We start from the raw sequence: 27,327 nt of genomic DNA, 5'->3' as shown, positions 1-27,327 counted from the left end.
GTGTATATATCCCACACCCGTCTAGGTTACCTGACAGGATTGTTGGCAACATCAGTGTCCTTGGCATGAACTCGTCCCACCGGGGTGCCCTGAGGGGCATTCTCCTCCACCTCAAAAGTGTAACTGGGAGCTATAAAAACAGGAGGCTCATCTGCATCCTCCACTGATATCTGCACATAAACATGCATAAGTGTTGAAGGGCCTCTCTGATATTTGTCTTATCAAACATAAATGTGCTCTCATAAACACAGCCTGGTGCTCGCATTAATGTTTGTCTGCTCAGTCAACACAAACATGTCATGTATACCTTGATTGTGGCTTCATCTTTATAAGGTCCCCAAGCGAGGAATTGAGAGTCAACATGAGGGTTGGATCCCTCGACCTTCAAATTGTATGATCTCTTCGTCTCAAAGTCCACTTGCTGAGAGAAAGAAAGACCAGACAAGTGATTTAATCATTATGTTTCAAAACAAATTCAGTCAGTGTTTTAGAAAAATGCTAACTGTTCACATACAAAGGCTGTGAAATATATGTTCACTCAAAAGAAAATGAATTATTCATACTCTAGTGGCTGTGTTGGCTGTTTGAGATGCATGCATGTCCCATGCTATATTATTTTCCTCTGGTAGGGGGAGCTGTTGCTACATGGATGAATAGAGGCGACTCCTCAATCGTGCTACAACTACCACTGTTACACACCAGCAAAACCAGGAGCAAACCAAATACAGACTTTAATTTCAAGATCTTTTGTATTGCATGATATGGCATGATATGATGTGATTATTTTTGGATGTGAATGAATCATTTGGTTGTTTCTGTTCTGGTTGCTTTCATCATCAGATGAAAACAACACTGGTCTGTTTCTAATGAGCCAGGATGAGGTTTGGGAGTCTGGGACACCACATGATAAGAGAGAATAGGAAGTGCTTTCAGTCACAAGATGAAGATGAGGAGATGAAGTAAGACCACAAGAACAGCTGTCTGCCAGAATAGTTACACACCTTGAAAATGGAAACAGGTGAAATTGAGAATACATTTTATTTCATGGATTTTCAATATGTCAGTGTAAATGCCTCACTCACATTAAACTATGCATCAGTTCATTTACAGTTTTAAGGAAAAAAATCGACTCTTTCGTAGTAGCCTTGATACCAAATAGATTCAAGCGTGTGCTTTGAGGTTTCCCATTCAGTGCCAAATATACAAATTTTTCTCACACTTTTCCATTTAGCCATATAAAAGGTAACAAAGCTATAATAAACCGATGGCCTTTGGCCAGACAGTTTACTTGGTGGTGTGCATCTAATGGATCTTCCTCTTTCTACTGACTCCTCTTCTTATGTATGGAATCTATTCTACTGCAGGGGGAACTTTTAAGTCAACAAATGTTCTGGCTGTTATTGTATGATGCAATACTCAAGAGGTGCTTACTGTTATGATTACAGTGAATTCTGCCTTGCCAGCAGCACTTGGCAGCAAATTCATCTGCAGCACATTTGTGGCCATTATCATAGTAAGTGACACTCTTTTAGACATCATTGTTTTGTCATAAAAAACACTTTCCCCCACTACAATTTTTCCATCTGGAAAGGCAATGTTGAAGTACCTGAGAGGACCTGAAACAAGGTTAATCTTTTCATTTCAAGGCTTCCATCGCTTAATGAAATCCCAGGAGGGAAGGAGAGTACTCACAAGCCTAGTGTGAAGAAGGGAAAGCAGAGTGCAGCTACTTGAGATCTGAGTTTGGTAACCTGGATAGCTGCTCAGTCTACCAGTAACACATCACTATGTACTAGAGGCAGGCAGTCTTGATTATCACTGATAAAAATCTCTGAATCCAATCAAGATTACAGCCGTAAATGGATAAAGCCCACAGTGCTGTCGAAGATCCAACATAGAGGCCAGAAGGTTACGCCTCTTCTCAATGGATTAGTCCTCACTCATTCACTTGCAGGTAAACATGTTTGATGCGATGATGACGCGTACAGTCGTAGAAGAGTTGTGACCTAGTTCTTTCGTTTTCTCTTTGGTCGCTCTGTCCCACCAGCCCTATCCTCTCATCCCCACACTCTCTTCATTCTCTCCCTCTTTGTATAATCAGTGTGATATAATGATAATAATATTCACAATAATGCCCCTCCTTCTCCCCACTGCTCTCTGTAACACACACACATATACAGCTCCTTAATATTCTGTGGACTGCTTTCGTCAGGACACAGTTGAAAGAGAATAGCTGATTAAAGCTCATCCCCGTGTGTGTGTTTGTGAGGAGGAGAGTGAGAGAATAGAGATTAGTGAAGGCTACTCTTGATGCTGATTTGAAAGTGTGTATAGGTGTGAGTTTGTACACGTGCTCTTGTGTGTGTGTGTGTGTGTGTGAATGTATTTGCTTGGCTTTTAATTTTGTGTGACACTGCCTTCGGGGTGCAAAAGGTTTTGATTTCCCTCGAGAGGCATCAAGACCCAATAATCTGAAACACGCGCACGCTCTTTCACTTATGCAAACACATACATACAAACACATGCAAGTCAAGATGCTGTCATCATACCGAGGGGAGCAGAAGTAGGTGTTGCAGAGTGTGAGTATCTCAGTCTGTGTTCATGCACACACTTGTAATCAGCATCAGCCTGTTGAGCTGTGTTTCCACGAGAGACGGGGATCTGTGGCAAAGAGCTGACGAGTGACAGCTCTGTGTGTCAGTCAGTGTATACACAGATTAGTCTTTCAATCAGCATCTAATTCTGATTTCTTCGTGTTCTCACTGATCAAATTATGACATAAAATCTTGAACATGTTCTGGTTCAAGATGAATTTATCATTATTAAACCAGAAGCTTTACAACAACATTTCAGGAGCTCATGTCTTCCACAGATGAATAGTTACATAAAAAAAGGATACATGGTCTGTCATGTCAAGGAAAACACAAGTCTCTCCATCTGAGGAAAAAGAAAACCGCTCCTAAGCTTTGTTGTATGGCAGGGGTTACTTTGGTATTACTTGCCATGTGGCTGTGTTGGCCCGAGTATACAGTGTGTACAGGAGGGGGCTGAGCTCTCGACCTTGGGAGTGTTCGGTGTTGAGCGATATTGAGTAGAGCAGCTTTTGCATTTCACAAACACACTTTTCTGCCTTTGGCTTGATTTAGACCACTTATTTACAGCATCATCCATAGAGGTCTATATATTCTAACTTCTCAGATTTGCTCTTTTTACGAGCACAGATGGGGGGGAATATGAATAATCCGGATTCCAGACCTGCCACAGTCTTCTTCTTATTCCTAAATTTGTGAGTTACCTGCTCAAGGGCAGACTAATTATAGTTGCCCATAGGAGAGAAAGGAGCATTACTATTAATTCTTATAACTCACTCATTTCCCTGCTTATTCCGGATAATGTTGCTGAGAGGAGAGCCTCTAGCTCTGCCAGTATCAAGGCCTTCCTTCAGTTGTCAAAGAATCGTTTACGAAGACAGTTTTGGAAATTTTAAAAAACTGAAACAAACTAGTACCAATTATTTCAGCCAGAGATTTTCTCACAGCATTAGTGAAAATGAACTGTGGTTTAAAGCTGGTTGCTCTTTTCAGCAGGAAATGCAGCTCACTGTAAACTACACACAGATCACGAAAGAGTATAATGAATGTCAAGTATTAAACTGAATATAGATTAATTTTAGAAGAAAAGTGAGAAACTAAAGAGTTTTTTCTTCTTTTAAATTCCAGTATAACCATTACAGCAAACAGAATTTGATGTAATTTAATTCTCATTTCCTTCACACATTGATGGTGCGACTGAAATGCTGTTACACGGGAACTGAGAGACTCAGAGGCCAGACACCGTGGGAGGAAAAGCAAGCTATCACAGCTCACTGGAAGATTCAGCTCGTAATCCTGACCTGCAGCCACACATGCAACAATGTGCCTGTGCGCGTTTAGAACACCGAAGGAAATAAATGCATGTGCCAGCTTCTGTACATCTGATAGAGCAGTGTGTATGTTTGAGATTGACTTTATGAGAGCGAATGAGTCAACAAATGGTTGTGTCACGTTAGTAAGACTTAGAAGGGTAGAAAGTAATCATGTGTGCTGAACTGGTTCACTGAAAGCGACACTTGTGGTGTACATCTGTGCACTTGTGGGTTACAGTCACTGAGTCATAGTTCTGAGGATATGCTCTGGCCTAGGGGAACCACAGAAGTCACACACTTTCATTCACACACACACACACACACCTATGGAAGACGATTCTATGTAATATATATGAAAAACACAGCACAATCTTACTTTTTCACTTCTTTACTGTTTGTTATATTTCTTTTCATGCTATAGCTGTCCTTTTCTTCCACAATACATTAACACAAAAAATACAGTTGAGCTGGCTGGTTGAGCTCAACACTGCATTGTCTGTAGGAAAAATCCAGTCTCAGCTACATTTTCGAGCTGGCAAATTGCATAAAAGTGGATGATGACACGCACATAGTTTCCATCAGAGGTAGCTGTGGGAGCACAGAGCTTTGGCCCACATCAGAAGGTTGAGCACTGTTGAGTTTTCTGTTATCGTGAATCACAAAGATATGAAAACAGAAGCTGTGTAATTTCCCAACAACAATAACCTAGACTGAGAGATGAAATTAATGTGCTATGTAATGAAGTAGCAGTGGTAGGTTTTATTAATGAATCATCAACCACATTTGCAGCTCCTCTACATGCAATTTCAAGTCTTCTCTCGGTCCAACATAAGAGGAAGAGACTGCCCAAACTTTTTTCTTTTGTACAGCCTCTAATTACCACCCATTTTCAATCATGTTGAAGAAAAGGTAGTGTGAAATAAACTGTAAAAACAACTGTCGAAAGCCCTTGACAAGTTACCCCCTGGAAAGCAGGATAAGCAGTGTCCGAGAGGGAATTTGTTTTTAGCCATAGCTTTTAACGCTCTATTCTCGCTGCTCTCATGCTTTCTCACACACCACTTTGAACAATTTCTATCAGAATAGAAATATTTGAATAAATGTTAATCTTCATGAAACTGTGTATAGTATTTCGGGGCAATTAAACATAACAGCAACTTGTCTCTGTCTTCAGGAATGATTACACAATGCACCTTAAAGTGATGTTCGCCCTATACTGTTCTGTGTCACTCACACTGCTCTTACAGCAATGCTTTCAACTTCAGCAGGCAGCTGTCTGCAGTGAAGAAGATCTAAAAACTCAGTGTACACGGCCTGCTCTGCACCAGACAGCAGTTAACTCTTAGGATCTGAAAAAAACGTTTCCATCAGGAAATGGTAGATACCTCAAGCAGAGAAAAACTAGTGAATATTAGACATACACCCAATGGATGTATACTCCAAAATGGTTTTCCAGCAGCTTTGCTTTATGTCAATGTTCCACGTACCCACGTTGGTGAGGTTTTCCTGCATGGAGGAATTTTTACCTCCATTCCCAGTGAATAACCATTAATGCACATTTTAATTAGTTAATCACGGCTTTATTTGAGTATAGGCACATTTAGATTTGAGATGACCATTAATAATTGGCTATATCATAGATTTCCGTCCAGTGAAGTGACTCATTGTCTGCATGTGGACAGATGACACTGGAACAGTCACATCAGATCAAAACCTAGAGATAAAGGTTTAAGTTTCCACATCTCTTTCCACAATTTCTTACCTTCTTCAATTTAATAACAGCCTCTCTGGTCTCAGAGTTTGTTGTCAATTCAAACACGCCCATTCCATCTCCATCTATTAAGCGATAATTCACCAGTCCGTTGTCTCCTAGATCAGGGTCTTTCGCCTTCAGGCGACCCACCTCCTCTCCTGGTACTTTATCCTCCAGCACAGACATGGAATATACACCTGGGAGGAAAACAAGCAAAGTCATTTACATGGCTTTGGTTTGCTGGTTGGTGAGCAGTGTCAACTTATGGTCTATGCCTGCTTTGGTATTCAGCACTCTTTAAAGTCCTCAGAGAATCCCCGGCTGCCTTCCCCTGTGTTTACTGTCTGAGGCAGGGTCAGTTCTGGTGGGCAGCTAGGGATTAACATGAGCTATACCATCTGTCTCATATTGCCCAAAGGATATTAATATCTGCTATACTGTCAGGTGTGTGAGTGGTTGAAGGCGTAGACTCCTGGTTTTGTAAGTGTGAGCAGTAGGACCATATGTCTACTTGTTCTCTTTTATCCTTCCTCCTCTCCCATTTCTCATTTCTCTTTCTGCCACTTCCCTCATTCCTCCCCAAACCATTCCTCCTCATTTAATCACATTTTTCTTCTGCCTCTGCTCCTCCTGTCATATAATAATTTCCATCCTTTTAGATCTGTCTATCTTCACAATTCTGTTGATTTTCCTCCGTCCCTGTTTCTCTCGTCATCTCCTCATCTTGCTCCAGGATTTTGGCAACATGCAGAGAGTTAACCCATAATTTTATGAGTTGTACTCCATTAGCATGCTTATCCAGCTTATCCAGGTGTAGCAATCCCCTGAGTCGTGAAATTCATTTGGTAATGTGCTGTCTGAGCAAATGCAAGTGGAAGAGGAGAGCGATTCACAGGACTGCACCCATCCAGCTGATATTCCCTCAGCTACCCTCCAGCTCTTTACCTTTTCTTCACCACATCTCCATTGATCCTCACCAAAGCCCTCCTATCTCCATCTCTGTTCTTACCTTTAAAACTCCTCCTCATGTCGTTTGACTCTCCTTTGCTAACGTCCCTACCTCCCCCTTCATCTCTCGTTTGGTTCTTCTCTCTTCACCCTCCCAAATCTCCTCAGTCATCCTCACCTCACCTCTCCTCCCCATCTCCCCCTGTTGCCCTATTTCTCTCATGCCTGTCTCTCTTCTTCTCTGTCCCATTCTGGGTGAAAGCTCATTTCATGCCTGCCCCCCCTTTGCCCTCTTCCTCCTGCTCTTCTCCTGTCATATTCTTGCTTTTCCTAAGTAGCTTAACTTCAGTGGCTCATGGCAGTTGAGTTAAACATTGTATGACAGAACACACGGGCAGCTTGGCATACCTGGCTGCAGGCGAAACTGAGGCACAGCACGTACTACAGATGTACATTTACGTTCAAAGACTGCGGTGGAAGAAAGAGTTTGTTTTATTAAGGGCTCATCACTGAACACAGTCAGTGTTTTTTATGAGAAAGTTAACACTAGAGAACCAGAAGGTCATTAGTTGCTTTCATTACTCGAACATAAACGACTGCACTATTTGTTCACTTAGACCTTCAAAGAAAGGGAGAATGTGAAGAGCAGCAAGGTTTAGATATGAACACATGAGGGCCTTGTGACTGTAACTTATGTAATGACCAGTCTCTCAGAGACAATTGCGTGTGGTCACTGAATCATCAAAAAAATACAGTTGTATGTTCAAATATTCACTACACTCGTTAGTTCAAATAGCTAATATTTCTATGTTATGTGTGTATTGACTACACCAGACAGGCATTTCCTTTGAGCTCGGCCTAATGTCTAAGAGCACTACAGCCACTTTTATCCAAAAAACTCACAAATGTTAAAAGTGAGGAACACATTGGGGGTGCAATGTATGTTCAGTACCTTGGCCCACTTTTATATATGAGTTAGGGAAGTTGGAGATTGATCCAGCAACCATCTGGCTGAAAAACAACCACTTTACCTCCTGTTCCACAGCTGGATCATAAATTAGGGGCGGGGAAAATATTCAGAATTTAAAACAGTACCGAAGATGCTTTCTTTTTTAGTTCACTAAGTAGCAATCACAGACATTGTGTGGTTGAAAACAGACCTAAACATGTTATGTACTATAAACAAAGTAAGCTAAATGAGTCTGATTTGGCTTGAACACACAGCTTTCTGAGCTGGAGTAAGGTGTGCTACCTCTGCTTTTGTATTGAACTGATTCTGAAGACCAGTCTCTGATACAAACATGCCTTACAGAGTTTGTCTTTGTTGAAAGCTGTTGGTGATTTCAATGTAGTTCCCTTTTATGAACATGCTGCTTCAGAATTTCACTCATGCTTCATGCTGATGACAGTTGCTGTACTACACTTAAAAAACCCAAATACCAAAGTAATTTGCAGTTTTCTCAGTTTCCCATGAATAATCACAGGATTTTATGGTTTACATCTTTTGAGACCATGGATACATTGCAAATGCACGATGCCATGATTGATAAGCCACACATTAATATTCTGATTTCCCCTAATCTGTTGATTGTTTTACTTGTGGGTACATTCACTTCCGAGGTTTAGGAAAACGTCTTGGTTTTGCTTCTTTGTTTGCCACAAAGCCTTAATGGTGCTTATGACCAATAGTGGATTTTCTGCTTGCAAATATACTACTAAAAGCACCCATAGTTTATAAAAACATAGCTTGGCTAAAGAGTCACTGACTGTAAGTGAAATACCAACTACAGTGAGTTGCAGTTTTTTCTTTCACACACTTTATACTTCACGGAGAGCAGAAGTTTTAGCATAAACTTCCAGACCAAAATGTTCGACACATGACAATTTTGCTTTTATTCTTTTACCAAGAATAAAATGTGTTCCTTGAAAATATTTCCTCTTACTTCAGGGAGATCAACAAAGATGTGGCATTTATTTCCAACTCAGAATTAAGATTTATTATCTTGCCAACTGCCTTTTTTCATTGTTTTGTTCTCCACTCTAAATTACTTTCTATCCCAACGTGGGAGGAAAAGCTTCAAATTACAACTTGAAGATGAATTTAATTTTAAAGAATGAAGTCATGTCAGGAATTTTTAATTGATTGATTCTGGTGTGCTCTATGAGAACAGACAGTGCTGTAATAGCAATCTTCGAAGTCACTGAAGGTAAATGGCATATTCAAATAGAAGCCTGTAGACATCAATCAAAAGATCTTTACCCGCTTCAAATGAATTTTATGATCTGCTTTGTTCTCCATTATTTGTGTTTAATCGAGAATGAAAGAGAGAACAGGCTCTGAAGTACTGTGGTTGGCATATATTACCAGTATTTAACAAAACCATCTCTGTCATGTCAGCGTAATAAAGACTGAAGTTAGCGAGTTATCATGATTTCCCTTTTTATTATTTTCCTTTCTGTTCCCACAAAGTCTTGTCGGTGCCGTGGTGGATTTCCAAATGAAAAACGCTTGATAATGAGGTGAAAGGGAGAGAATTTCATTGACAGAAAAATCTGTGAGAAACTAAGATGAAGCTTTGGACTGAATGAAAACTGAGAAGCTGATGGAACACATAATAAGGAGTCACAGCGTATGTATTACCTTTACGTCTGTTTTCGCCTCTTTTTTTCTGCTTGTTTCTGATTTATCATTCCTCGGCAACATTGACAGCTGTAGCTGGAGGCATGTGATGTTTACAGGTTGTCATTCCAATGCGAAAAGTGTATGTGTCTCATTCTGAGTGTGGCATCTAATACACATCTTAATTCATAATTGCCATAATTCAGCACTATAAGTCAGGAGCCATGGAAATGATCTAAACTGAAATTTGACATGCTGTTCTTATTTCTTCACTTGCTTATCCTTTTCCATTTTATTCTGTTCATGTCCTCTCTTGGTGCACCCAACTGCTACAAAAGTAATCACTGTCAGTCACACCATCTGGAAGACGGTCGAAAGAAAGTGGATGGTCTGTCTCTACTTTGTTGTTGTTGTTTTCACAAGAGTGCCCACTTGGACAACATGTTTCTATGGTGTATGGTCTTGCATAGCAGATATGAACTGCCACTGATGCACAGCTATTATTTAGATGTAATGCAGGGAGGAACCTCTTACTTCTTAAATTGAGAAATGTTTGTGAAACATGCTTTTTGTCAATTTTATCATATTTTCAAAATGATTTACATCTAATATCAAAATGGGAATATGGTTAGCTGTTGTCCAAAACCCTATCTCTGATTTGACCTTTCTTCTTGAATCTTTGCCTGGTTCTCATCATTCCCACCTAGTGCAGAAGAGGCTGGGGCTGATAAAAGTCTGATAAGAAAAATGTTTCATGGATGATAAAATACTGCGTTTGCTGGTAGGGAGGTCACAGGAGGCTTAAATGGTCAGAAGGTTATCAGAGATAATGAAGTAACATGAAAAACTACACACGGTTACCTTTCTTTACCACCAAATTCTTCGAGGCCTGCTTTTATCTATCAGCCACTCAAAGATCTAGTTTAAAGTTGACTTGGTTTTAACATTTTTTCAAGTATGTGCTATCTTTCATTGTATTAGAAAACATAGCTCCATAAAAAATGCAGATATGTCAGAATGAAAACTTCAAAGAACTTTCAGTCTGAAGACAGCCTGCTGGAGAAAAAAAAACTAAAAAATGTAGTGCATTTGTTGTGGCCCACAGGATCAGATTTTAGCTTTGGATTGCAAGACAACGAAATACTGTCATCTGGAGTGATGATTCTGACACACTCTTTCCTTGCATCTCCGTGCACTTTGCATTCTCTCCATCATTGCTTCTGCTCGTGTTTCTCTCTTTTCTCGCCTATTCAGCTTCTCCACAGGCTAAATCCTGATCCCCCATCTCTTCTTTTCTCCCCCTCGTCTTCTCTCCATCCATTCCTGCAGCTACTCTGCTAAATCCCTCAGCTCAGACATGCAGGAGGGAAGGGAGGACATGGAAGGTGGGGAGAAAAAAAAGCAGAGGACTTGACTGGTAGAAATGGGGTTGACAGAACGAGTCAAAGCACATTGTGGGCGTAGAATTAGACTAGAAACTGCAGTACAAAATACAGCAGAGCAAACAAACTATTAACTGCACCTAGATTACTTAAGAAAAAAGAAATTGAAGGTTGTCTTTAATGCTTTTCACAATAATTTTAGTAGTTTCTACTGTCGATTGCAAGTGAGTTGCATGATTTCTGGGTTGTGCTCTCGCATTAAGAATGATGCATATGATATGTATGGATATACATCCACAAGACACATGATGGAGAAAAAGATAGGAAGCTGCAGGCTGGTCCATGCACACTGTAATATGGCTGATATGTCATTTAGTAAAAGGTCTGACGCTTTCACACCGCTAATTGAAATGTCACACCAGAGCCATATGACAGTCATACCATGGACGTTATAGATGGATAGATAAAAACAGTATAGGTGTTTACTCACTCTGTGGGAACTTTGGAGGGTTGTCGTTGACGTCTGTGAGGGTGATTTTAACCTCTGTGGTCCCTGACAGCCCACCCATATGGCCGCCCATATCCTTGGCCTGGATGACAACATCATACTCTTGCCGTGCCTCCCGATCCATGTTTGGCAACGCAGTACGAATTATACCTGAAAAGACAGATTTGGTAGAAAGTACAACTTTAACTTTGGGTTACTTTTCATTTTATGCTAAACTAAATCTTTGGAATAGTTCAATAGTTTTGAGATGGTCAAAATGTACTTCTTCTTTTGGATTTTCTTTCTTTTAATAGAGTTAACTGACTGATAATTCTTTGACACCATTATGTATTTCAGTATGTATCGATACAGAATTGTGAAATAATCTTGGACAATACATCAATATTAGAACATTTTCCTCCCTAAAAAATGCCATCATCTCTAAAAGTTCAATATCAGTCCATCTGTACTATGCATTTCTGTTTCATATAATTAACATATGATTAGACTTTATATCTAAGTCCTGTTTTCTGCTTTGTGTTTATACACCATTTATTTAGAGGAAAAATGTATATTTTTATTTCTTTTTAGCCTTCAAATTAAAAGACTTCAAGTAGAACATTTATGAAGTCTTAGTTTCATCTATTTCAAGCCACAGTAATCTTTTCTGTCTGTTTTAATCATCGCCCGCCACTCTCTTTCCATCTCTCTTTCTTTTTCTACAACTCTGGCTGCAGTGTCGGCAAGGCTTCCTGCTGTCATATTATGCCAAGTGTATGTGTGTGACAGCATGAAAAGCTCATAATCTCCAAACCAATTAGAAATGTGAGCTATGGATTTGAGCCAGTCAAATACCCAACACTGGTTTGATTAGCCAGATTTACTCTGCTCAAATCTCCCTGCCTCTCTGTGCCCTAACCACTCTCTTTCCTTGAACTCACTCCCTCTAAACCAATTTTTCTACTCTTTTCTCCCCCTAACCTCTCGCTGGCAGTTCTTTCTCACTCCCTGCCCTAACCTCTCTCCTTACATCTAATTTCTTCTTTAATGCAAACCCAAATATTAGGACTGTGCTCTGCAGGGACCAGGCTGGATGTCCTCTGGGTGCCACTTTTAACAGCCATGCCTTCTTTTCCTTAGCAATTCTAGTGGAAAAGATGTGCTGATCATGATCCCTGCAGCAGTGAGTTTGAAGATTTTTCCATGAAAAGTGGTGGAAGACAAAAATATTGAACCAAGAAATGTTTTTTTTTTTAGTTTGGGTTGGCAGACTTCCTGTTCTTCCTCTGTTTGTGTGGTGCTCTGGCTTCTTCCCGTAGTCCAGATACATGCATGGTTGGCTAACCAGTGATCATAAATTGTCTGTAGGTGTACACACTTGTTTACCCTTCAACAAACCGGCGATTTGTCCTGGGTGTGCATGGATAAATTAGTTGTTGTAAATCATGTAGTGCTGTCAGTGTTTATAGTCTGTCTGTTTATAGTTGACTGTTACTACACAAATTCATTGATTGTGATGCAGGAGAAACTCAGGGCAGGATTTTGTTTTCAGCCTCACCTGTCTGAGGCTCCACAGAAAAGTATGGCTGTCCTTGCAGTATGCTGTACACCAGTCTGGCACTGTTGCCGTAGGTGGGGTCGTCAGCATCTGTGGCTGTCACCTGCATCACTGACGTACCTACAAGACAGACAAGGGAGGCAAGTCAGGGGAAGACTCTACCTCTGTGATTCAGTTCAAGACCAGTTTGACAAACAGCCTTGTTAGAAAGCGTGTGCAGACTCACCTGCCTGCGAACAGCTGGATGAGAATGAAAAACATCCTGCCTTCACTTAACTTATCACATCAGCTTGCTCTCCACCATTATTTCTCAATATATCATCATTGTCTGGTAGAAATATCTAATCTCCAATGTCAGTGATTTTTAATGTTTTTAATTAAACATATTTCATCTATGTGCTGACAGGGTTGAACAGTCCAGGGGCTTCGTGAAAACCTTTCAAAGCCCATTAAATCTTAAAATGTAAAATCTGTAAAATGCATGGATATTGAGCTGAAAAGAGCACTTAATCTCAGGGCCCCCCAAAAAATCAACCATTTTGAAGATGATGCTGTATTGCATCTACTTAAAATACGTCTCTGCTGATTAAACTGCCAGTTTAATCAGACCAGTTTAAATAAACCAAGGAAATTACACTTATATTAATAAGGGGGAGAGGTGTCTTATTTTTGTATAATTGGTTAAATTCCTTGTTTTAGACTCATGCAACTCACTAAATATTTCACATAATTATATTTTGATCAGTTCCACAACTGAAAATCTTTTCTTAAGTGGTGCTAGTCGTGGGTTAGACCTGCGTAATCACTTATAAAAAGGAAAGGCATCATTTACACAACATGATTGTAATCAGTGGCACAGATGTACTTGCTGCTGGAATAAAGTAAAATAACATAATAACTACAAAAAGAAGTGATGTAGCTTGCTTATTGGTGGCTGGAGGTCATCAGTATAAGCCATAGAGAGTACATCTTTCTTTGTTTGAAATATTTAACATGAATCTGTTGGCAGGAGTAATTTTAAAATGAACCTATTGCATGCACCTTATGTGCTGTTGGTGACAAAGGTTTGATTCAAAGCACAAGTCTAAAACTATTGTGACGTTGTTTCTGTAACACGATGATTTCTTCAGTGACTCTGAATTATTTTAGGTTCAGCTACTTTACAATCTATTTTTAGTTACACATAAGGTATTTGGATAGTTCTCTGGTTGCAGCCATGTGATCACCTGTAGCCTGATTCATACATGTACATAATCCACTTGGTTTCATTCAGTCCTGGTCTCAGTGTTGCAGCTACCTTAAGTGGATCTGATAAAATAGTAAGTAAGATCATTTGATCTTGCTCTTTCCAGTGAAATGTCCTGAAACATGGAATTAGCGAGTCAAATTAAAGCTTCTGCTTCAGTTATTTCAGTCATTGTGCCTGGTGGTGAGATGCAGCCCTTCCTTACCATAAAACCTACACAAAACTCATTCAGAAATCCTTTTTCAGAAATTCTTTGTTTGGAGGTCAAGTTAATTTAGAGAAGGGATTTCTTTGGCTTCCATGGTTACAACAAGCATCACTGCCTGAGATGTCAGGTGAGTCTTCAGGGGTTGAAAGCACTCCAAGATCACATAAAATCTGAAAAGAAAATCTTCAGAAGCTCAAGCTAAAGAGAGACAGGAGCAGAGGCTCCTGGCCTTGTCAACATAGCGCTAAATATTTCCTTGCATCCCTTTATTGTTGGGCAGATTTTTTTTCCTTCTTTGAAGATATTTATAGGGTATGTATACAGCTTATAAAAACAACAGCTTTTAAGAAATATATGTCAGCTGATTGTGCTTTCTGATATTATTTCTCAGACTTCCTGTTTCAGTGATTAATAATAAGATATGAAAAGGACTGTTGAGCAGATGCTGCAGATGAACTCCATCAGTAACTACATAAACAAATCTCACTCAGTGGAAGATAATCCCTGCTAAAAGGAAAAGTAAATTCATTAACTGTTGTTACTCATTGTCACTAAATACTGTGGAAACAAACTAAATATAAACACTGTACTGTACTGTACTCTATTCTTTACTCTGCCTTAAATTAAAATTGATATTTCTCATTTTAGAATAACAACACGGTTTAAGCTCAGATTCATGGCTAGAAAATGTCTCCTAACTGTTACTCACCGACATTGGACATCTCAGGCACCCTGGCATAATACGGCCCATGTAGAAACTCTGGTGGATTATCATTGATATCCTGAACTTTCACAATGAACTCTGATGGAGGCTCCAGTGGCTTATTCGTGTCTCTGGCCACAGCCTGGGCTGTTAGGGTGTACTGGGCCTGCTCCTCGCGGTCCAGAGTTTTTGTAGCATGGATGTTGCCTGTCTTGTCATCGATAACGAAGATTGTTCCTGCACCTTCGCCAGAGAGGATATACTTGATGTTGCCATTGCCTGAATCTACGTCTGAGTGGAGCTGAAGAAACGAGAAGAAATTTAGACATAACGCAGTTACATGTACAAGCATGACCAGCTTCTGGAGTTAAGGTTGTGTTAAAACCTAAAACAGCATGTAGTCTTAAGTCCACAAACTGAAGGACTAAAAGAGTCAGTCAGGCAGGGAATATTATGCATAAGACAGGCAAATGCCAATAAGTAAGAGATTTAGAACATCATCATGATAAATGGAGGATATTTAACATTCAGTTAAATGCTTGCTCTTTCTTTACAGGCCGTTGACGATGAAATAAGATGCACTGCGATCATCATTTGTTGTTTGCTATGAAAACCACGACTCAGTCTGATTAATGGTGTTGTTGCAGAGGACAACCACCAATCATCTCTACCCAAATGTCAGTGTGACCCCCCCCCCCTTTTTATCATTCTCTCACTCCTTAATAGATGAGAAAGACACATTTAAATCTTGTTGGAGGTTAGCTGTCACCATGCGGGCCCGCACCATGACTGTAACTGGAGGGCATTGTGGTTATTAATTAAACCATTATTCAGGCACTAATTCTATCTGAAGAGATCAGGTGGAAAGAAAAGAACAGTTTAATGGCATAAGTCATAAAACTCACCCTGCCCACCAGAACCGGATCAGGTCCAGTGTACTCTTCAATGACAAAGAACTGATTCCAGACCCATCCTCGTTTGGACCTGTGGAGTACCTGCCCTTCCTTCCCTGCCCTCTGTTTGTGTCTGTGCAGTGATACATGATCTAAAACACACAAGCAAAAACAATACATGCCATTACAGCAAACTGGATATATTTTTCTCTTTTTCTAGTAGAAGTCAAAGTCTGTTTTTTTTAATTGTGGATCAATGGTTCAAATCCCAACTGTGAAAAAGTGGGTGGATTGTATGAGCAACACGCACTTCAGCAAGATGTGTTTTCAGTAGCTCTTAGCAAGGTACTTAACCTCTGTTTGTAGCAGTGCAGCCACTCAGTGTCTAACAGGTGCAGTCTGTGTTTTCACAGAGCAGCAGCCGTGTTTGAACATCTGCAACTGAAGAGTGCTCAGAAGAAAAATGGATTGCTTAATAAATCTTTAAACAAAAATACCTGAATTTCTAAACTGCCCTGGAAGATGTTTCGAGTGAGACGTTAACATGTAAATGTAGTGCAGATGCGGTAATATTTGTTATTGATAATGAACAGTATATTGATCACTATACCGTTAAAACTCTCAATATCACAGAGTAAGAATTTAATGTAGTGATAGCTTTTATTCTTTAGATATACAAAAAAAGATGAAAAAGACATGGTGTGTGGGACCATCTCGGTCACAGTTCATAGTTTTGAATTTGATCCAGTCGTACTTTTATTACATAACACACAGTACAAAAAGCTGGGTCTTTTGTCATACCTGGATGTCTGTGTCTGTGGCTCCTATGATCCAAGGAAGTAGTTTCTTTCTTGGTTCCTAATGCAGCGCTACAGATCACAGAGACTCCCAGCAACACCAAGAGGGCCCTCAGCAGCCCGAAGCCCTGCCGCTTCATTATCAGTATCGCCATCTTGACCAGCCTGAGCAATCGTGCACTTCACTCCACCCCCAACGTTCTGGTTCCTCTCAGTGGAGCTCTGCTCCCACTGAGGCGATATCCTGTTTTTTCCTCACGAAATGTTGATTAAGAACCTGCTAGTTCATCTGCTCAGATGGGGCCTGTTTCTGCAGATACTCATCACCGACTTGCTACGTTGATGCCTTTCTTCTCCCAACTTTCTCTCTTTTTGTCTCTCAGAATGTCTTTACTTCCTCTGTCTTCCAGTCAAAGAGCCTTAAAGAGAGCAGAGCAAAAGCAAGTTGATCAGTGGCAGGAAAAAAGTAAAGAAATTAAACAACTGAGCACAGTTACAATTAAATCAAACTTGTACCTTGCTAACAGATTGAATGAAAACTGGAATAACTGAATTGGAGAACTGGCTTCTCTAACGATTGTTGTGTTAATTAGAGCAATGTACTAATTACCCAGACAATGTTGTCTGTAAAACAATTAGCTTTAATTCAATTAGACACAAACAGATTAATTATAGAAGAGACAGTTCATGTGACAGCAGGTCACTGTATCTGTCTACATGCAGCTCATTCAAATGCATTCTCAACGAGAGGAAAAGGACAAATATTGTATATTCCTCAGATCCTGTTTACTTGATTTACAGCTTTATATGTGCAACAGTGAACTGTTTACTCCAGTTGATGATTTTGGCATCTTTGGAATGAATTTGTGGGGGTGAGAGAAAATTTGATCTCTATGGAAAAAAAACAAAACATGTCCATCAACAGCACAGAGCTGTGAAGCAAAAAACTGCTGGCTCATGAGAGAAATTTTAGCTGAATGTCATAAACTGCCTGAAGTGCAATATTTATGAAAAGTTTTAGCATATGAGGATTCTGTAAATTCCATTTAATGGACCGATGAAGGAATTAATCAAAGAATGCCAAAATCTAAGGGGAATTGGGCCTCCAGTCAAAGTTTGACTGGTTCCTTCAAAAAGCTGATCCTTTTATACTTCTTCATTCATCTTCAATTAGATTTTTTTAAATCAAAATTTTTCTAATAACGTTTGCCTATGCAGGCAGTGAGCATTACTTTAGTTTGCCTTGATCGAAGTGTGTTGTTCTGGTAAAAATAAACTCCTTATGTTGCAAAAGTACAACAGTGACACTCAGCATTCACCTTGAGGCAGCAGTTTGTCTCTTTCATTTGAAGCAGCGTTTCAGGAAATGTCAAACAAAAGCCATTTTAAGCTATCTGACTCTATATTGAATACACACGTTTTTCTGTTGGCCTCACTTTGTTTTCCAATGTTTCTGTTCTTGCTGGTGATGCAGCATGACAGCAGTTATGGAGAGAGAGTACAGGGACGAAGAAAAGCACCAATATTTTCCTGTTCCAGTGTGATCACACTGATTATAATATCAGCATATCCTCCATATTCCAACAAATCTATTTAGCCTTAACCTAATATCAACCAAGATAAATGTGCAAATCCAAGTTTGTCTGGAACCTTCAGTTCAGTTTTTGTGTCCACACGGATTCATCGACGGACGCAGCCAGACACAATTACATGTAATTAGAGCGATAAAACATGTAAAGTCTGTGACCTTCTGTTCTATCTTACGTGTCAGACCTACTCAGTGTATGTTAGATGGTTTTGATTGGCCCAGCATGCCCAAGAACAGGAGGAAATCTGTTTGGAGGAGGGGAACACCAGACCCTCTCTGCCAGAGCATATTAAACATGAGCTTCTGGATTTATTTGGTCCCCAGGCTGGTACTGTCTCTTACTGCATCCTTACCCAGTTAAACTTGGAAGTGATCACACTAAGGCATGTTGATAGCACATGTCACACATGAGATTATAATCACAAATCCCTGCAATCCAAATCACAGGAAAAACTACATTTTCTTTCTGTGCATGCATTTTACTTTGGTGTGACATTGTTACTGTATTCTTCAGATTTTCTTTTGTTTCAAACTTTTATGATTTTTTTTGTGTGGACCAATTGAGCAACTGTTGTGTTGACAAACGTTTTAATCATCAACAGAAGAAGAAGAAAATGCTCCCTCGAGGCTCATCGGTTCCTGTTGACCATATGACCAGCCAGCCGGGGAGTGTTGACAGTTACTCCCATACCAGCTCATCATCTGCCCACTTATGCTGAGGTAATCTGATGCATTCAACTGTTTGTGGATATGTAAATATGTGTGTGTATGTCTATATGTGCTGTCATTCATTTATTTAAGCTTTGGAGCTATCTATTTGGCACCGTTACAGCAAAATGGCTGCTTGATGCAACATATCGGGGACAACACTGGAATTGGTTTGAGGAAATAGTTGAGACTCAAGAGCAAACTGAAGATGAGAAGCATATTTATAACTATACGTGAACACAAAATGGATAGACTGTGTAAAGACCGAAGATCATTTGGGTGGAGAAATCAACAACGACCTGCTCAACAATTCATAACATAACCATAAAAAACAAAGATTCAGCATGATCTGTTTTTAAAGTCGTCTAATTTATTTTTCAAATTAGACAGAGGATTGGCTAAAACTTCAGAGTAGTCTTAAAAACAACAGCAACACAGAGAGACAACTACATCTCCGGTGTATACTTGTTGTTCACAGAGCTGACACCTGCTATGCACGATCTATTAGCAGGCCTTCAAACTGTCATTTGAGTGTCAAATTAGGCGCCGGCTATGGTTAACAAGTAAAAATAAAGAATCCAAAATAAATTGCTGTCTCCAAAAGCTGTTTCCCAGCTACAGGTCATCTGTTATACGTCTGAAAAACTGTCAGATGTGTCAAGTCATACACATAAAAACAAAAACAATAGAATGAAAGACTGATAGCAGCGTACAGAGTGACAGCTCAGGCATTCACAGCTTGGATGAGTCTGATAGTGGGTGACTTACTTGATGACACAGAAATAACCAGAAATAACATTCATACAAATGAGTGTGACTTGGAGACAATTTAGATGTGGCTAATGTTTTCCATCCTTATTAGATACATTCATTAAGTTTTTTTGTATCAATCAAAGGAATCATATAAATTCACATATATCATTAACCCATTTTTTTGTCTTGATATCTTTACATTAATAATCTGGGCTTTATTTAACATAATGAATGGAAGATTACCTTATTAACATACAGTAAATCTGCATTTAGACACAGATGTGGTTGACGAGCTCCCTTTTTACTAAGTGGCAGATTGTGGCAGAAACTCCACGATAGATGACATTCAGAACTGTGAGCATCAGTTTTAGTAAAGGCAACGAGAAAAAAGAAGCTGTATTGTTTGTGAGGGCATGATGCTAACCAGAATAGAGCTGTATGCAGTCGCCCACTCTGCAGCGCTTTTTAAATGCTGCTACGAATGCTAAAACTGTTCAATAAAGTAAGCCTCTTTGTTTAAAGAGCTGCTGTTTTCAGTATATGTCTGTATGTTTTCTTGCATCTCTAATGGTTGACAGAGCAACACAGAATAAGCCGGAGACAGAAACTGCAGCACAGAAACAGGCCGTGATAATGACTCCCCAGGGCAAGCATGCCTTTTGGTCAACAACTTCCTCTGTCTGGATACATGACTCAAGAGCCACATTAGAATAGTGAACAGTATGTTCGTGCATGTGTGCACCCACACTTTTCCCTTGGGTTTGAAGGGATGCAGGGAATCCACGAGTCAAGTGTTTGAGTAGACTACTGTGATTCATTGGCTAACATTAGAGGGCAGCTGGATGCTTACTTTGTGTCTGTGTCTCGGAGGTCAGATCAGTGGTGTCAAAAAAAAAAAACAAATATAATAATCATCTGTGTTACATACTCTGATGTGTTCCCAAGTATTTGACTGTTGACTGCTGCCCATCTGAGCCAGAATTTGTCCTTAAAAATGTTGTTTTCCATGCCCCCTCCTGTAAATGCATCTTAACCGGCCTGCTCTTATAGTTGTATTTTACAGTAATCTCTGCAGTTAAAGGTGAAACTTTCCTTTTCTTCAGTAACATTCACAGTACAGCTCAAAAGATTGTTAGTTAATTAAATCCCCATTAGTAAGCTGATATACAACTACACTTCAGTTGGATTTTCAGGCCGTAAAACCAAAATACCAAGGCAAATGCACCACTTAAATAGCATATTTCTGATGTTGGATCCAAAATGGAGAGTATTTCCCACAGTATTTCCCAAATCTGATGCCTTTCAGCACAGTTTTTCTCAATCTTTGACATGCTGCAGCCTTTCTTGCCTGTTCCAAACAAAAAGAACCAACTTCTCTGCTATCTCTGCTTCCACCACTGCCTTCATCTAGCCCTCTTTCTTTGTCTTTGTTGCTGTGTCCTTCTGGACTGGGCTTTCATTACTTTCTCTTCGCTGAGCCACACCTCCAACAGCAGCCATTAAAATAACTTTGGTTAAGGCTTGAGTAAAGTATACAGAGAAAGAAACCAGACTTGACCCTGATTTCTTTACTTTCCCTGGTCCTTTTCTCCTCTCTCTGGACGTCAGTTGTAATGACGATGAAAGCAGTTTTATGCATTCATGTATGAAAGTGAGATATATCCATGTCTGCTTCAGCAGACTGATTTTTGTATATTTCCACATGTTGCCAGTGTCAAGGAGGTGTAACCAAATGATGGCCTGACCCTACTTTAAGAGAACAGCATGTACAAAAGGAATCGGTGGAGAAGGCAGGAGAAAGGTTTGCAGTTGTTTTGATTTTCCCTTGTGCTGCGTCTTTTTATTCAAAATGAGCTTATATCTTAATTAAATATACGGCTTAAATTATTTACATGTCACACCGCTTTTAAGCACTGTAGGCTGGATGTTGCCTGTGTCAAACATTTGGCAAAACTGATTTTTGGCTGTGATACTTTGTAATTTAACACGTCATAGCTGTCATTATTTGTCAGTCAGTCATCATTACACAACTCATCATTACACAACTCACATTCTGACAGACATTTGGCAAGTCACTGTGTCCCTTCTGGCTTCATCATGAACATCAACTATCCTGAGGCCAAGACACAAAATAATCATGTTTGAAATAGTCCAAATTCTGTCTGAAGGTGGTCAACATGAAACGGAAGGGGACGTAAAATATTCTCCTTGTTGTTTCCTCTGTGATCTAACAAATAATCATTGTTTGTTCTTACATGAACCAAGATGGCCATACAGCAAAGATGTGCCCTTTTTCAGGTGAAATAGGGATTAAACTACATATTTTCACTTCAAAGTAAATATAATAATCAATTAATTAAAACTTTTACTGCTTTTGGATTTGGGTTGTTACACAGCTAAAGGTATATTTAGCCACGCTGATGACAGTGAGTCTTCTCTTGGTTGAGGAGACGCCCTCGAGGACACCATAAATGCACAAAAGCTGACTGTTGCCAGGACGGAACTGTAACCACTGGACCCCTCTGTTACCCTGTGCACTATTTGAACCAGATGTGGAATATTTTTTTCATGTTTATGCAGGGATAATGAAGAGGGTCATGGGAGGTTTAAAATGAGATTTTTATTTACTGTAAAAATCCAACTTTACTCTCCTAAACAAATCCCTGAGCTACTCTACAGTGGAGGTAAAGCTCTGGGCTGTCACTTTTTCTGTTGTTGTTGTCGTCGTCGTTTTATGTGTTTTATAAGGAGAAAGTTGAAGTATATGTGAGAAAGAAAGGAGGAGAAGGGAAACTATAAAGGACATTATAACCATCAACCGTCAAGTTTATTTTATTCTAACTTTTAATCTAACCTCTAAACTGCAGCAAGGATTTTTCCCAAAGTATGCAGATATGTCTTACAGGAAGATGGTGTACAGTTATTAAAAAAAGATTAAACTGAAATTAAGGATCTCAGAAGGAGAGACGGACAAAGCAGAGAAGGATATAAAAATCTGAGGCACAAAGACATAGTGTCCGTGTATTAAAGTTCACTTTCGGTGTCTTGTTTCGGTGGCCAGCTCTTTGTGGTCTGTTAAAAGCTTTAAAACAGAACAGTGCTGAAAACAGACACCCAGCGTTTAGCTCACACCACGAAACCTGAGGTTTAATTGCCTTTCAATTAGAGGAACTAATAGAAGCGTGTGTGTGTGTGTGTGTGTGTGTATGGGGGGGAGTGAAGTAATTACAATGAAAGAACTACAAAGCTTTCTCAGCATTCTCAAAAATTGGTATTAATGAGAGGCTAGCAACTCTGAAACACTGAGACACAGACTTGCATTATTGAAAGTAGGCCTTTGCTCTATGTGTATGAAATGCATATGTGATGGCTGCTGATTTCTATTAAGCCATTAGTAAAAATTCAAATACTAATTATCGACCACAAGACCTCATCTCTGCTGTTTGCACACGGACACGCGCAGGGTTTCTTTATGTACTATTATGGCTAATCAGCGTTATTTAACTGTAATTAGTATCCATTTACATGAAAAAAGAAAGAATTGCTGAATGTTTCGGTGTTGCTTAGTGTCCAGAACATGGAAGTCTCCATAATATGCTGTAAGAAATGTCCTTAATATGCAGTCCAGTTGTCACTCAACATTTCCACTTTATCAGATATTTGGCTCTGACAGAAATGATTGGGGAGAGTAAATCAAAGAACAATTGGATTTGGTCTGGTGTGTTATATGTTTTTATTTTACGAAATCGGTGGCACACAACACAAAGCCCGGTCAACAACGTGGTATGCCAGCACAGACTGTTATCACTGATTGTGATATATCCAGGGTTAGAAGTATGGAGCAAAGTAATAACCAACTATGAATGCTTTGTGAATAGATTTGGTAAGGACAAGCATTAATCATAACCAAATCCTGTCACTTGTTATCCATCAAGGGGAAGGTAATGTGCTTAGTGTCCTGGACCTTTGATGGGGTTTTGATGGTGAGGACGGTCAAAAAGGGATCAGTTTGCACAGTGAAGCAGATCTGTTGTCTCTCAAGAGACAATTTCTGCCATCGTGTGGAAGATGCAGAATTGATGTGAATGAATATGTGACTGATTATGAATGTGGGGCTTTTAGCTTAGGAGGTGTTGAACTGTTGCTTTGATTACAAAAAAAAACAAAATAAAAACTGGTGTTGTGACTCTTGAAGAACAGTTAATTTGTGTCAGAAACATGTCAGTGATTTCAGTAAAAGAGCTAATTACATGCTGCCAAGGCAGAAATAACCCTGAAATCTTGGCCATCTATAGTAGATCATTTCTCGTGTGACACTTTTTGGATGGTTAGAAAATTCAGAGCAGTTGGAAATTGCAGAAAGCTTTTGTCAGATCAAAGGGAAAACTGTATGCTTTAGCAACAGGAATGGCAGGTGACAACATTTTGATTGGAAACTTGGTCCAATTAACTGAATAGGGAAACTCTAAAAGGCCTCTTTTGACAGAGGAACAGAAGATATGAGATTGTAGTACCACATTAATATCATTATAGTAGCAACAAATTATTCTGTTTAATATTTTTTATATATATCTCCTCTGACTCAAACCGCTGCAGGCTACCTGCTGCGTTAACATCACACAAATGTCAGATGCATTTACAAACATCTACAAAGCAATTAAAATATATTTGTATGTGATAAAGATGCAAATGCCAGACTTGACCAGATCAAATTATCACAAATTGAAAAACCTCGGTTTGCGCTTCCAGGTGTGATAAGTTATTAGAAAATATTTTCTTTGTAATCGGCTTCTGCACAGTGTGGCAGTTGCAGTGGGTTGTTGTTTGGTCTGGACAGTGTGAAAATGAAGGCTATGGATACAAGACTGCCCTCTTTGTTAATATATGTTGGTGAACTCTATTTTCAAAGGAATTACTTAGTGGAACTGTTACTTTCAAAGTAAAAGATGAACAATGTTATTAATGCACATAGATAGAGAAAATAGAAATGTATTCAGCATTGTTGCTGGTATAACAAATTAGTTGTGTGGTATGTAATGCTAATTTATAGACTGTCATCTTCATTCAAAGCTTTGTTCATTAAAAAAAAACTGACTAACAAAACACTTTTGGAAAGTCTAAATTATATTAAGAGCTGAATCATACTGCTGAAAGAACTTATATTTCATAAACAAAAACTAGGTTTACATGTGTATTTTGAGAACGTTTAGCTCATTTTGATTTCCATCCCTAATTACAGAGAATCGCACTAATTTGAATCAAAATAGTATGTAATTTGTGTTAAATTATGTGCAATCAGAACACTTTTGCTGCTAATGAGACAGAGGTTGCTTTTTAACATCACTTGGGAAACATGCTGTTTGCATTTTAACAGACTGTATTCCTCTCTGTTTTGAATCACTGTTACTGTGGTTCATTTCTATCATAACAGCTGTATAATTTTATGCATCATGCATTCAGCGACCAGTATTTCCCTTACAAAAAGCCTGTTTATGGTATTTGTATGGTAGCGTAAGTACCGTCCTTATTCATATTATGATCAGTCAAACACATTTGCACCATCTAACTTAGTGAAATTAATGTTTTTAGGAAATTCAGGAACTGCTGCTAACATTGTCCTTGTATTAAATTCAGCAAATTCGTTGACGGAAAATATGTTATTAGTCCAGTAAAATATAAAACATTCTTAAAAAGGCAGGTGAATGAGGTGAATGCTTCAGCAGGGTGCATCACTGCGCTGTTCCTTATTTGATGTTTAAACTTGTACGAAAAATCCTCTGAGCTGAAAAACAAGTTAATGACCAAACTAGTAAAATAATTTGTGAGCTGGTGAGACTCAGTTCAGCTTGAGGCAAGACAATGCAGTTCCAAATGACCTGCAGACCGCTGCATATAGGCGAATAGTTTGCATGGGAATGCCCCTTTAAAGGGCTTTAACTTTGTGACCATCAGATGAAAGATGAACTCCACATTAGAGATGCGTACAGTAGATTATGTGGACTAATCTGTGGCATACCCAACATTAGAAATAACAGTGATCATTTAAAGAAGGGGCAGTGTTGTGTAAAGACATTGCTCTAAAGCCAATTAAAATAGATATTTAGTGACTTAATAGAAACATTATGAATGTGGTTTTGACCCACATCCATAATTAATCCCTATTTTTTTTTCTTTTATCATTTTTGTCAGTTTTTCCACTTCTTTTTGCTCTTTCTCCCTTCTCTGTCACAGTCCAGCAGGATCCATCATTGCAAATTACAGCTTTGCAGTACGAGGTTAGACGGACACTGTAATTACTGCAGAAGACTTTAAGAATATACTTAGGAATAGAAAATGAACATGGTGAACATGCATAATTATGTGGTGCTGCAGACCATCACATGTTTTGTTTAATTTTCAGCCTTCTTCATCTTATTTTATCTCTGAATTAGAGAAAATGGCTCATGAAATGCAGTCAGCTGCTTTCACACAGTCGCCTTCTTTATGCAAGTAACACGTTCACATGTGACGGATGAATGAGTTGCATCAAAAGGAACTCATTGAGGACATCTGCAGAGGTTCAGAGTTCACAGGCACACACACACACTAAATCACAAGAGATTCATGACATGGACACCTTTTAATCTGAGGCAAAGATAGAGAGACAGATGAGTACAGCAGGAGGTCAGCCAAGACAAACACAAAAAGACTGATTCCCTTCAGTAATAATAACAGAAACATGTATTTTACTCCTACAGAAAAGAGTTGGGAAGGGAAAGAAAGTTTGAGGAATTCATGCTATGAAAAAAAAAGCAAGCAAAATCTGAGACTTTGTGCCTCTTTGTGTGCGAGTATGTGTGTGGTTTTGGTCTGTAAACCCTGGCAGGGGGGAGGGGGGAGAGGAGAGACGGGGCAGGAAATGGTGGCGTCTGGAATTGATTTGAGGCTGAAGAAAAAAATAGAATACTTTGGATTCTTAAAGACTTCAGGACCAGGGACAGATGACCACAAAGAAATGAAAAAAGGTAGAGGGAAGAAAGAAAGTGGCCACATAATCACAAGGGGGAAAAGCAGAAAAATGTAGTGGTAGAGAGCAGCTATAACGATGGATTTATACCTCTGTACAAACATCTGTGTGCTGGCTTCAAGTACAGAGGGGGCTATGCCGATTCTTGAATCTTCAAAACGCAGCAACACAAAGGGTACAGACTTTGTGGACATGGCAAGAACTGTGATTCTTATACTTCAGTCAATTTTTTCATTTTAGTGCCCAGGGCTCCCTGTTTTGGAAGCAGGGCCAGTCAATAAATGAAGCCATTTGCGAGACACTAACCACAAAAAAATCATGTCATTGTTACCCACAGTTTTGCTATGACAACATCAAAATGCAGAGGTATAACTTATGTTTGATGTGGTAATGAGACTTGAGGCACCACATAATAAAAAGGGAAACGGAAAATAATGAGGATGAAAGAGAAAGAAATGGGAATAGAAAGCAAAGAGTGAAGGGAAGATGAGGGGAAAAGGGAGCAATGGCGTGATTAACTTGAGACACTGCTGCAGTGGCTTGAGATTCTCCTGAAAACCTGTTTCACACTACAGCTGTGAAACTGTTTATTTTCTATCCCCTTTCACCAGCGCTGTGTTAGCATCCAGGTTTTTTATTCTGCCAGTTACTGTGATCCCCGCACATGTTAGGAATACCTCATGCCAACAGGATCCAAACCAACCAGAACAACTAACACCAGGAAATGGGAAACAAATTGGTAACATTTAGACAAAAGAGTGAAAAGAAGGTCA

At 39.3% G+C, this 27,327-nt stretch overlaps 1 protein-coding gene across 3 annotated transcripts in view; it reads right to left on the bottom strand.

Annotated features, from left to right (window-relative positions):
- Positions 1–27,327, bottom strand: part of cdh11 (cadherin 11, type 2, OB-cadherin (osteoblast)) — a 74,470-nt gene that overhangs the window by 7,818 nt on the left and 39,325 nt on the right. For all 3 annotated transcript variants that reach the window (XM_072390573.1, XM_072390575.1, XM_072390574.1), the window contains 8 exons: positions 16,504–16,918; positions 15,715–15,854; positions 14,816–15,110; positions 12,653–12,772; positions 11,098–11,265; positions 5,667–5,854; positions 308–421; positions 31–170 (listed from right to left, as the gene is read on the bottom strand). In XM_072390573.1, coding sequence (XP_072246674.1) covers positions 31–170; positions 308–421; positions 5,667–5,854; positions 11,098–11,265; positions 12,653–12,772; positions 14,816–15,110; positions 15,715–15,854; positions 16,504–16,654 — 1,316 coding nt within the window. In that variant the 5' untranslated portion in view covers positions 16,655–16,918. The remainder of the gene's footprint in view (positions 1–30; positions 171–307; positions 422–5,666; positions 5,855–11,097; positions 11,266–12,652; positions 12,773–14,815; positions 15,111–15,714; positions 15,855–16,503; positions 16,919–27,327) is intronic.

The sequence above is a fragment of the Leuresthes tenuis genome, unplaced genomic scaffold, assembly GCF_036924035.1.
Source record: "Leuresthes tenuis unplaced genomic scaffold, fLeuTen1.0.hap1 SCAF_8, whole genome shotgun sequence".
Classification (NCBI taxonomy): Eukaryota; Metazoa; Chordata; class Actinopteri; order Atheriniformes; family Atherinopsidae; genus Leuresthes; species Leuresthes tenuis.
The sequence above is the reverse complement of the archived record's forward strand: the minus strand, read 5'-3'. Positions and strand labels throughout refer to the sequence as shown.